This window comes from Eurosta solidaginis, chromosome 1 (assembly GCF_040869045.1).
Source record: "Eurosta solidaginis isolate ZX-2024a chromosome 1, ASM4086904v1, whole genome shotgun sequence".
In the NCBI taxonomy this organism is placed as follows: Eukaryota; Metazoa; Arthropoda; class Insecta; order Diptera; family Tephritidae; genus Eurosta; species Eurosta solidaginis.
The window spans coordinates 99,441,824-99,453,985 of NC_090319.1; the positions used below are offsets into that span (position 1 = coordinate 99,441,824).

The following is a 12,162-nucleotide window of genomic DNA, read 5'->3' on the forward strand; positions in this document are numbered from 1 at the left end:
CGCGGAAGATTTAGTCGGTGATAATGCCAGGTTTCGCGAGGCGAAAAAACTGGAGAGATCAGGGAGGTAGCCGTTTATTTTATTGCATAGCGCATCGATCTTTGGGCCTGGGCCTGTGGCCATTATTGTGCAGTCATCGGCGTAGGAAACGATTGTGACTCCTTCCGGTGGTGAAGATAGCTTAGATATGTAGAAATTAAACAAAAGTGGGGATAGGACACCACCCTGTGGCACCCCTTGTTTAATTCTCCTTGGTTTTGATGTTTCGTTTCTAAATTGCACCGATACCTGCCGACCACCCAGATAATTTGCGGTCCACCTTTTAAGACATGGGGGAAGGGTAGACCCTTCCAGGTCTTGCAGTAACGAGCCATGGTTGACCGTATCAAAAGCTTTTGATAGGTCTAGCGCTACGAGTACTGTTCTATGGTGGGGGTATTGATTTAAACCGCAATTTATCTGGGTGCTAATGGCATTTAGCGCGGTGGTAGTGCTATGGAGTTTTCTGAAGCCATGCTGATGAGGGGCTAGCTGCAAATTTGCTTGGAAATAAGGGAGCAAAATGGCTCCAAGCGTCTTTGCCACTGGCGATAGGAGAGATATCGGACGATATGACTCACCTACGTTAGCTGGTTTCCCAGGCTTTAGTAGCGGGACCACCTTGGCCATTTTCCATTACGCTTAGGCGTAGACTACGGGACGCCCTTGGGCGTGAACAGCAAGGAGCCACAAAAGATTTATAAAAGTTACGTGGACGTCGGGTTTTGGGATCAAGCCCATAACAACCTGTCCGATGCAACCATCCCTTGCACGAGACACACTGAACAGAGTATGACCGTCCTAAAAAGATTCTTTTCCGGCAGATGCAGCAAAGCCATTTCTCAGGACCGGGATCAGGAGACGGACCGGGATTGGATTCGATGCCTTCCCGGAGTAAGAGAATATGGAGCAGCCCTGCTGCAAGGAGCTGCTGGAAGGATGACAATTTGTGGGAGGGACAAAACAAATTAGATGGGGTCGCTTACCATTGCAGGTGGCACAAATGTCTTCGCAGTTCGAAGCACATGAAGAAAGGGTATCATCAAAACTGAAAGCGTAGGATGCAAAAATGGCTCAATTTCAGGCAGAAGTCGATGATTTAAAAGGTCGTATGGAGCAGTTACAACTAAATCGCCCAGCAGTTTCAGCGAGTAATCCAAAGGTAAAAACACCATCCTTTGACTGTTCTGTTCCTTTCCAGGTATTTAAGCTCCAGTTTGAGAAGGCGTCAGCAGTGAGGAACTGGAATGCGGAAGATAAAGTTGCTGCATTATTCGTGGCATTGACAGGGCCTGCAGCTGAAATCTTAAAGACTATACCAGAATACGAGCGGAATTGTTATGAAGCATTGATGGCCGTTGTCGAGAGATGTTACGGAAGCGAGCATAGGAAACAAGTATACCAAATTGAGTTGCAAAACCGCTACCAAAAAGCGAATGAGACTTTGCAGGAGTTTGCGTCAGATGTCGAAGGCTGGCCCATGTAGCAAATGCGGACGCACCCGTGGAATACACCGAGAGGGTAGAAATCCAGAGCTTTATAAATAGCATACGGGACGAGGAAACGAAGCGAGCTATATACGCAAACCCAAAACCAACATTTGCTGAATCGGTATCCCATGCACTGACTCTGGAAACACCATCGCTTCTGTGTAAACCAGCTTTCAAAGCACACCGTGTGGAAGTAGAAAGGCCAGACTGGGTGAACACAATATTGAAAGCATTGAAAGTATGGCAAAAGCGGAGTGAAGGTGTTATCAAATCCTTCAAATGCGGGAAGCTAGGTCACATTGCACGTCATTGCGGTCTCGACCCTAGTGTCTCCAACAGTATATACTGAATGTAGATACATTTCATTCTTTCATCCGATCTGATTTAGTCAACAGGAGAGTAAAGCCATTACCTAGAGCAAGATTGCGTACGGTCACTGGCGAGTATAACCAAGTCCAGGAAGAAGTGGTATGTGAAGTCTTAATTGGGAAGGTCATGGTTCTACACAAATTCGTTGTGGCACAGATCGTTGATGAAGTCATATTGGGAGTGGACTTCTTAGTTGACCATGGCATCAGGATCGATATGCAGAGAAGGATTATGCAATATAAGAACAAAGATGTACCACTTAACTACAGTTTTGAGAAGGGTTTCAGCATTAAGCGAGTGCTGGTGGAGGAGACTCGACAAAAACTATGAAAGTCAAAGACAGTAGGCAGGGCAAAGATTAGTGGAACGAATGGAACACACAAATCCATACCTAATGTACCTGCGGGGAAAACACTGGCACTGACAAACCCAAATGGACGCACTAAAACGGAGGAAAGAATTTCCCAGAAAGAATGCAAGGGTGGTTTCAAGCCAGGGCGCACTGCTGTTTTGAAACGTCAAAACGATACTGATTATGCAAAGTCAATCCGTCAAGATCAAGCCCTACCAAGTAGTTCATTGGCCAAACAACAGAGTGTGAGGGAACGATCCAGGATAATGAGTAGTAAGATGAAACACAGGTACGCTATTATTTGCGAAGTGAAGTATAATTGTGAAGTAAACTTGTACTACTCCCAAAGTAGGCTAATAAAGACCATTTTACAATACAGAATATTGTAGTTATTTATTCGACAGTTCAGCGATTCGAACGTTAGCAGAAGGTTTCAAATAAGCGGAATTTCCTTATATTCGTAACATTACATACTTAGATTCTGAAATTTCAATACAATAATTTAAAAGCCGCCTCTTAGTGCCCATTATAATGCGGCGCTGTAGGTATGACGCCCTCTAAGTGGATGTAATAGCACAGCAGTAGACCAAGTGTGCCGAAATCGTGTTACACCACTTTTCAGCTGTTAGCCTCATATCGACGTTTTTGTGGAATATCCCCTTTCTCGGCTCTACCAGTTCGCTTTATCTTCTTTTTGTAGCAGTTCTCACTCACAAATTGGCTTATATTTTTTCTTAGTTCGCGGCAACTAATAGTTTCAATAGGGTTGAGCAATAGAGCATTGATTTTAGAGGTGTTAGTTCCACATTACAATCGAAAACATGGTTGCTGTCACAGAACTTGTTTGAAGAAAACCCTATCTCAGACATTTTTTATAAACTCACAACTTCACGTCAAAATTGATTGAATTTATGATAAGATAGGCATCTAAAAGTGTGTTATAGTGTAAGCAATCCCTGGAAAGAATCCGGATAGAGAGAAGTGAACATCTATAATGGGTCCCAGGGAATAGATGGAAATGAAATAGCGGATAGACTAGCTAAAAATGGGCGAGATTGAGAGAAGCGAGAGCTGAATATAATCGACCAATCGGGAAAGGCGTGGACCCAAGCGCGGGGCTGTCAAGTGTCGAAGATCATGGGCAGATCTTACCCCAGCGGGTTAGAGGGCTTAAAATATACCCGCGGTAGGTATTCCTATCGTAAGAGGCGACTAAAATACCAAATTAATTCAAGGGGTTATGTAGCTCAATCCTTTCAAGGGGTTGCCAGCGCAATATATTGCTTCTCTAACCCAATTGTCAACCTCACCTACCCATGGGAATCCTGTTTCTTAACATCCGAGGCTCTGGCGACCCCAAGTTTCTTATGGATCTAGTGGGTGGGAGGGCGGTATGGCCTAGAAGGTTTCATGTGGTCATAACAAATTGTTCCCGAGATGGTCGGGCTAGTACCTTAGTGGTGCTTGTTACCGGAACGTACCGGATCTGCATTCGGCAAAGGACCATCAAAATAGATAACACTCCCCAAGGCCTTCGGGGAGTGTCCTTATCGCTACAAGGCAACAACATGAGCAGGTCTTACAACCTTTGACCAACAAAGTTACTTCTATCATTAAAAAGAGGGGACTGTAGACTCATGACGGGTATTCTGACTGGACACAGGCAGTTGCGTCACTTGACTTTAAATAAGGCTTGGTTAGTGATAGCAGATGTAAGAATTGCGGGTCGGAAGAGGAAACGATCGAGCACGTTTGGTGCTCGTGCCCCGCGCTTGCCAAGCTAAGACTCCAGCTTTTAGGAGTGATACAGCTGTCAGATCTAGAAGCAGCAAGTGACATTGGTCCCTGAAAGCTTCTAGTATTTGCCAAGAGGACGGAGTTATTTTATAACATAAGTAGGTACTGGTTTTTGATAGGGTTTTTGAGACTGCTCATTTAAAAAAAAAACGTCCGTTAAACCTACGGACTCATTCGGTATATGTGAGGTCCTCGCGGGCAGGACAGTTCAACCTAACCTACCCTATGCTAAGATAGGGCGTTTTTGAAATAAAATTTGCTAGAGTACTCCTCCGAATTTTGAAATATTTTGATATAGGTTGTTTTTCAAAAGCTTGCGATGACAGGGCGTTTACGAAATGACATACGTGCATAACAATAAAAAATTGTTGAAGACATTACATTAAAGCAAATATTTTTCAACTACCACATAATAGAATTATATTTTTCCTCATTATCATTGAACATACCAACATAAAATTTTCCTTTAGTAGCTATAATTTATTTTACCTTAATTTTAATCATATTTTCATTTCTAAATAATTTTTGTGTTTTTCTAATGCAATAACAAATGCAATCGAACTATGAACTTTAAAGTATATTTCCATTATATATGTTTTTTCTGAGTTTCTAATTTGCTTTTTGGCAAAATTCATAATTTTTTTTTTTTTTTGAGCCTAAACAAATATATAAATCATTTTAAGAATATAGCAAATATATAGATGATATGCGCTATAAATTTATTTTAGCAGTTTAAAAAGCAACATGCGCCAACACACACACAAAATATGTCATGCTTGATAGGTTCGTGGTTTTTTTTTTACTCTAAACAACTGCCTTCTATAAATAATTTATTTTATACTTGCCTTGTTTTGATTTATATTGTTTAAATTTTAATTCATAACTTTTTTTCATTTTGTGCGTTTGTTTATATGCAAAAGTGGTGGATGTAAAAGTGGCAACAAAATTCAAAATGGCGTTGTTTGACTAATATGGTTATTTACCATTTTTTATTTAAATTTGGAATTAGTATTTTTATGTCTTTTATAACAGACAGAGCTGCCCTTCAAATACAACAAGTAAAAAGTAAATAAATAATCAAAGTTTACAAAATAATGCCATTTTGAAATCTAGGGTGCTGCTTTTCACCTGCCACTGTCTCTATTTTGCTATTTTCATACATACATACGTATATCTTAGTAAGTTTCTACCAAACACAAACACGGAGCTAGCCAACTGTTTTATGCAAAATGTATTTTAATAGATACAACATTTTTGTTGTTCGCTTTCGGATTATACATAACGAGGTCAAAACGCGTTTTCCGTATCCCTCCCGAAATTTCTGGACATGTTTAAGCAGTCGGTCAAAACTGGCATATACGGAGTTTGGATTTGGTGGAAAAGTAGTATAACTTTTACAAAGTTATATCATTTTAGCGTGCGGTTATTATTTTTAACAGTGAAAGCTTTCTCTTAGCGCAATAAAACTTACGCTCTTCAAAATTTCGACTGCTGAGTGGAATATCACACTAACATGGTTGCCGTGTCGAAAAGCCCTATCTCAGAAAACTTTTCATTAACGCCCTATTTCAGACATTGTTGGAAAAACGCCTTAACTTAGAACTTTTTTCATTAACATCCTAACTAATGTCAACATATGTATTTATATTGAATTTAAACTCAAATAGGGCGTTTTTGAAACAAAGTCTGAGATAGACCGTTCTTCGACAGAATTCTGAGATTGGGCGATTTTTAAAAATGTTTTGAAAGAGGGCGTTTCAGTTTTTTTTTTTTCAGATAGTGCGGTTTTGAAACAGTAGTCGAGATAGCTGATATTCCAATCAGCAGTGGATTTACAAACATCCATTGGGTTTATTTATCTTTTATACCTGAGCTTTTTTTTCGTCGAGGTAATTATAATTATTAAGATTTATAATACATATTTCCTTAGAATTGCTTATCAGGTTATCTGGTTATGTACTAGATACTGCAGAGAAATAGTTTTTTTACCAAATAATTAGGCTACTGGGAGACGATTGTTATTTTAAGAAGTAGAGACGGAACTGCTAAATTGTGATACGCTATTGTGCCAATAAACGGACCAATGCAGTCTCAACAGCTAGGCCATAAGCCACGAAAGCGGCGTAATTGAGAAAATTCTATTAGTGTTTGAGCTAAACGTACCACAAATTCAGATTCAGCACTTCGAAATACATATGCCCACATGGGTCAAATGTACAGACCACAGGTTAACACGCTTAGCTTAGCTTCACTTGTATGTATGTTTGTTTGCAACTCTCTAGGCTAGGCGCGCAAAGGAGAGTTACAAAAAAATAGGTATAGATGATGTATATTGGAACGATTTTCCGTTATCCCTTGTCAAATTTGGTTTCGAGACAACTGATGATGGCACAACGCCGAAACCGATTTGTCTCGAAACCAAATTTGACAAGGGATGACGGAAAATCGTTCCAATATACATCATTTATCCACCCTGTCGGAAAATCAACAAAACAAAGTAAGTCAAATAGGTATAGTTAAAAAAAAAACTAAAAACGCGCTTTTATAGTATATGGAACTAAGAAGTGAAAAATAAAGATAGTTTAAAAAAACTAAAACACACGCCTTTAAATAATATCGAACTAAAACGTTAAAAATAATTTTCAAACTAAGTTTAAAGTAATAATGAACGAAAAATACTAGTATTATTGTAAAGAAAAAGCGTGGGCGCTTTGTGCCATATTTTTCGTATATCGAGCATCCGTTAACTTTTTAGTTTGATATTATTTAAAAGCGTGGTTTTCAGTTTTTTTAAACTATCTTTAGTTCTTTTGTGTGCCGATGTTAACGAAAATGGGTAAGGTGACTACTGTGGCGACACTCGGCTATAACTTTTGATCGTGTTGGACAAAAAAGCTTGTCCTCCTCATTAGGAAATTTTCATTGCTATTGTTTTTGTTGTTGTTGTAGCGATAAGGTTGCTCCCCGAAGGCTTTGGGGAGTGTTATCGATGTGATGGTCCTTTGCCGGATACAGATCCGGTACGCTCCGGGAGCACAGCACCATTAAGGTGCTAGGCCGACCATCTCGGGAACGATTTATATGGCCACATTAAACCTTCAGGCCATCCCTCCCTCCCCACCCCCAAGTTCCATGAGGAGCTTGGGGTCGCCAAAGTCTCGTCTGTTAGTGAAACAGGATTCGCCGCGGATAGGTGGGGTTTGAAAATTGGGTTTGGAGAAGCTGTATATTGCGCTGGCAACCTGAAGGGTTGCGCTACACAGCCGCTTGAATCTGGTATTTTAGTCGCCTTTTACGACAGGCATACCTACCCCGGGTATATTCTGACCCCCTAACCCGCTGGCCCCTAACATTGATATTGTTGTTTGTGTTAATGTTAAATTACTTCTTGTGCTTTTTGTTGGTTTCAGTACATTATTGTTGCTGAGGTTTGCTTCCAACCGTTTGCATTACTTTTGTTGCGAATAATTTAATTTAAAAAATTTAAATCAAGAAATATTTCGTTTAAACTTTCATAACTAATATCTTGTTCGAAAGAAAATTGCCTTGAGGCAGCCAACTTATAATGCTTTTAAATTTTATACCAATGAGTTGTGTTTTTTAAGTAAACTTTTAATATTAATTTTGGGAGTTTGAGTTAGAATTTAGCCAAAAAATTAACAATTTAAAACAATCTTAAAATATTATACAAGCAATCAACACGTCATGCATTTAAAATAAAATAATCAGAAACAATTTTGCAGTTTATAAAAATCAACAGCTTAAACTAGTATATTGCAATAAATATTTTAATATTTTGCAAAAAATTTGGAAATTATAGTTTGGGATAATAACAAAAAGTAATTAAGCATTATCTGAAAGCTCACAGCTTTTTATATAATTTAGCGTAATTCGAATTGGATAAAAACTTTTCTCTGTATACTTGGATACTTATTATAATAAATTTATATATGCAAAATAGGTAACATATATACATATGTATCTTGGCAAAGAATAATTTTGAATAACAAATTTACTTTCTTCAAAAAGTTAAAAACTTTTATATTGAATTTTTGTTGTTTTAAGTAAAAATTATTGCTTTCCTACCTGTTAAAGCAAAGTTTGTTTTATAACAGTTTGGATTGGTAAAAGCGCATATTTTGTGTGTGCAAGTGTGTCTACAAATTTCAGTATATGTATGTATGTATAGGCATATCATGATATACATTGCAATATATCTACATACATATGTATGCTTATAATTCATTGATAAATACAATTTTATAAATACAAATAAAAGCCAGCAGCAGCACCTCAACACTCATCGCGGCCTCCTTAATCTGATTGTTTTTTAATTATCGTAGGCGGTGGTGGCGCTGGCACCGTTGGTCGTTTCATAACCATCATATGAGGTGAAACGGGCGTTGTGGGTGTGATGCGTGTTATCGGCGCTGGTGTTTGTGTTTGCGCTGACGTTGTTGTCGCTACTGCTGCTGTTGTAATCGCTGGCGCTATCGTTGTCGATTCTGACTGTTGTGGAACACAAATATTGGCATTCGTATTCGAATTCGAACGGGAGTGACCACCTCCACCAATACTGTAAACGCTACTTCTGTTACTGTTGCTGCCACCTGCGCTATTTATATTCGCATTCTGTTCCGAATTGAGTAGCCGTTGACTGTTTTGATTTTCGCGTGTTGTCACATTTGCTGTTGTTATATTATCACAATTTTCGCTGCGTAACTTTTCAATAAATTTCTCGGTGGTGCGTGAAACTATGCCAGCACCTCCACCGCTACTTATCACACCATTAGCACCTGCCACACTAGCATTGCCCGTTTCAGAGTTTTGCGTTTGTATTGGAGTTGTTTCATCATCACTTTTGCCGCTGCCATTGCCGCCACTGAGGCTTAGCACCATTGCCCGTTTTGGTATCTTTGGTTTTTGTGGCAAATCTGGCTTGTACACCATCGCGCCTATACTCTCAGTACTCTTTCGATCCGCCACAGGTGATGGTAAATTATCTAAACCGAAAAATTGTGTACGTGTCATGGGCACTGGTTTTGCTGATTGTGGTGGTTCTGGTTGTGGCGTTATTTGTTGTGATGATGATTGTATTGTGAGTGGTTGTTGCGTGGTTTGTTGAAAATGTGGTAATTTTGGCAACGGCGGCTTTTCAGGCTTTTCTGTATGAATATTATTACTACTAGTGCCATTGTTGTTGTGGTTATTGTTTTTACTTCTTATCGTTGAATTAGCAACAGTAGTAGTTGTTGTTGCTACCGTTGCTGCTGCTGCTGTTTTATTAGGGAAAAGTTCCTTCACACCATTTCGTTGTAACTCATTGTTGTTGGGCATCTTCTCAATTGATTTGGTGGTGCTGGGTGGTGAGGGAGCAGCGTATGCTTTTTGACGACGTATAGTCCCATAGCGTGGACTCTCAAGAGAATCTGCAGGATAAAAATTTTAATTAAAATAAGCACTGACTTAATTTATATTGGGGTTACTTAGAACGGTAATTGGTATCTATTTAGAATTTTATACAAGAGAAGTACCATATTTCTTGTTTTTCCGAGCGAAATGTAGCAATCGCTTTTGAAAGAGTTTTAGCATGTGGAGACTTCAATATCATCGGCCGAATGACAGCCGGATCACACTGAAATTACTCTCCAAAAATATATGGGATTGTCTTTGCCGTTACTGAGATCGGGAGCCTTTCAATAAGATTCCAGTATACTGCTTTAAAAAAAATCAAATATGGAATTCTTGAAACAATTGTTTAAGTATGGCTTGTTCATGCAGCCAGCCGAAATAGGATGACACTTAATTCAACCAACGTATGAAGACTAGACTTTCTCCGTTGACTAATTTTTTTATCGAGGACCAGTACATATGATACAAAATAACTCTATCCACTTCGCAAAATACTGCAATATATGCTGTTTCTAGATTTAAAAATGCTGTCACTTCTGGTACCTTATTAGGACTAGCAACACACGAACACAATATACGCTAAACCGTTTCATCCTGCAACTCAAAATTCCATTTGCTGCCCTCATAGGATTAAAACATGATCATTTTCACATTGCAACTCTGTGCTTGTTTCCACGACTATTCTGCGTGGTTGATCATGTGCAATTTCTGCCTCCCTTTTATCTCACCCATTCTTAAAAGGCCATCGTCAAGAATAGCACTCTAACTTGCCAGCTCATCCGCCTTTTCGCTACCATATATATACCCCTAAGAGATCAAAATCGTGATTGGCGACATCAATTCCACGACGTGCCTCAAAAAGACATCCGTAAATCTTCGTTTGGCGGATTGCCTTTGTTATACGGCGGTGAGGCAAAATTTAAGAAGAATATTTATTGTGGTTGAGAGGGTTTGACAGGCAGCAACACTCGAGGTCGTGGATCGGATTGAGCTCCCTACGTCGCGTGACTGCTTGTGTGTGGCTACCTCTTGAACATTCGGAGCCAAAGAGGATCCTAGAGCGAATGTGGTATTGCATTGATCAAATTGGAGGGTTCTCAGAATAGGCAAAACGGTGGGTCCACCTAGACAGATGGAGGCTCTGCTTAATACAGAAACCCATGGTCCTCTCCCTGATAAGTAGGTTGGATTTTAAGGATAAGTAGGTTGGCCTCTAAGGGCCAGTTAAGAACAGAAAATTTCACCGCAATATAAATATGTATATAGGAACGTTTTTCCGTTAACTTTAGTCAAATTTAAAGAGACAGAAAATATCCACTAAAGTCGACATGCGATGACGCAAGATTACTTCAAGATACACTACTTAGAATATCTACCTAAATTCACGCACGTTATATAAATTCACCGCTCTAGTTTCACATTTTGACTCACCCGCATCATTCCGATCCAAATGTTCATTCGATGAGCCACCAGATTTTTTACCTTCTACAAAGAGTTTGTTGCGCGTTAATGTCACAAAGAAGTAAACTTCTCCTTCAAAGAAATAATCCCACTGACTTATTAACAACTCCACAATCACATTCACAGCCGATGAACTATTTACTTGTCCCAAATAGTCTGCCGGATTGCTTTTATCCATACGTGGCCATAACATATTTGGTGACATAACAATCGCTACATTTTGCGAACTCATTTTATTTTGCTCTACATTTTGTGTAACAAGCCAAAGGAACCGCGTTAAATAGCGCAAATTCGCATAATTTGATGCAGGTAATTTCGCTAACGTCGCTTTAATGGCCAACTTGCGCTCCTCTTCACTGCCGCATTCCGCCGCATAAATAAAGTCTTTGTAGTATTTATAAGTGAGTATAGGTTCGGGTAACTCACGCAAATACAACTTAAGTATAGAACCTATTACATGCGGATCCTGATATTCTACCGGCAGCGGGGTCTTGACATATTGCGCTTCTAAGGCATGCTTCATACGACGCAACTTAGTGCTTGCACAGCCCACACGCAATAAACCCTCTTCATAGAGACCATTCTCGACCAAACAACAAATGCAAAGCTCTAAAATGTAAGAAATTTGACGATTCGTTGATTCTAGATGTTCCGTTAATGAGGTACCAAAACGTGATTTAGTTGTCGATTGTATAATATCTTGTATGGAGGCGAGTGAACTATTGACTTTTTGTAACGCTCGTTCATGATAATTACGCATGTATAGTACATAATCCCGTACGCTCTGTACGATGACATCTTCTTTGGTGATTAGCTCAAACATGAGGGCCGCTAAAGAATCGCGCTCCTTCTCCAGCTTAGCTTCACATTGCTCTTGTTGATCTTTGATGTGGTTAATTTTCGCTGGTGCTTCATCCAATCGTATAGCGGCCTAATGTAAAGAAAATATAAGGAAAGTTTTAAATCACTTTACAATTCATTAACAGGTGAATAATTGATGTTGGAAATTGAGAACAAACAGTTAATTGTAATTTCACTAAGACCTAGTCGTACATCGAACTGTTCAGATGCGAATAAATCACTTAGTAAAAGGATACAATTACTACAGAGGTTACCTTGAAATTTAAAAGCATTTCAACAATATTGTAACGAATTTACTTGCAAATCCTCTTATTTGCCCTTCTGCTAAGTTCGAATCACTAAACTGTTGAATAAATAACTCCAATATTGAATAATGGAAAA

At 39.2% G+C, this 12,162-nt stretch overlaps 1 protein-coding gene across 1 annotated transcript in view; it reads right to left on the bottom strand.

The window, feature by feature from the left end:
* Positions 1-4,451: 4,451 nt before the first annotated feature.
* RhoGAP92B (Rho GTPase activating protein at 92B) overlaps positions 4,452-12,162 on the bottom strand; it is a 131,065-nt gene continuing 123,354 nt past the window's right edge. The window contains exons 4-5 of the mRNA XM_067759321.1: positions 10,891-11,851; positions 4,452-9,476 (exon numbers count right to left, since the gene is read on the bottom strand). Coding sequence (XP_067615422.1) covers positions 8,362-9,476; positions 10,891-11,851 — 2,076 coding nt within the window. The 3' untranslated portion in view covers positions 4,452-8,361. The remainder of the gene's footprint in view (positions 9,477-10,890; positions 11,852-12,162) is intronic.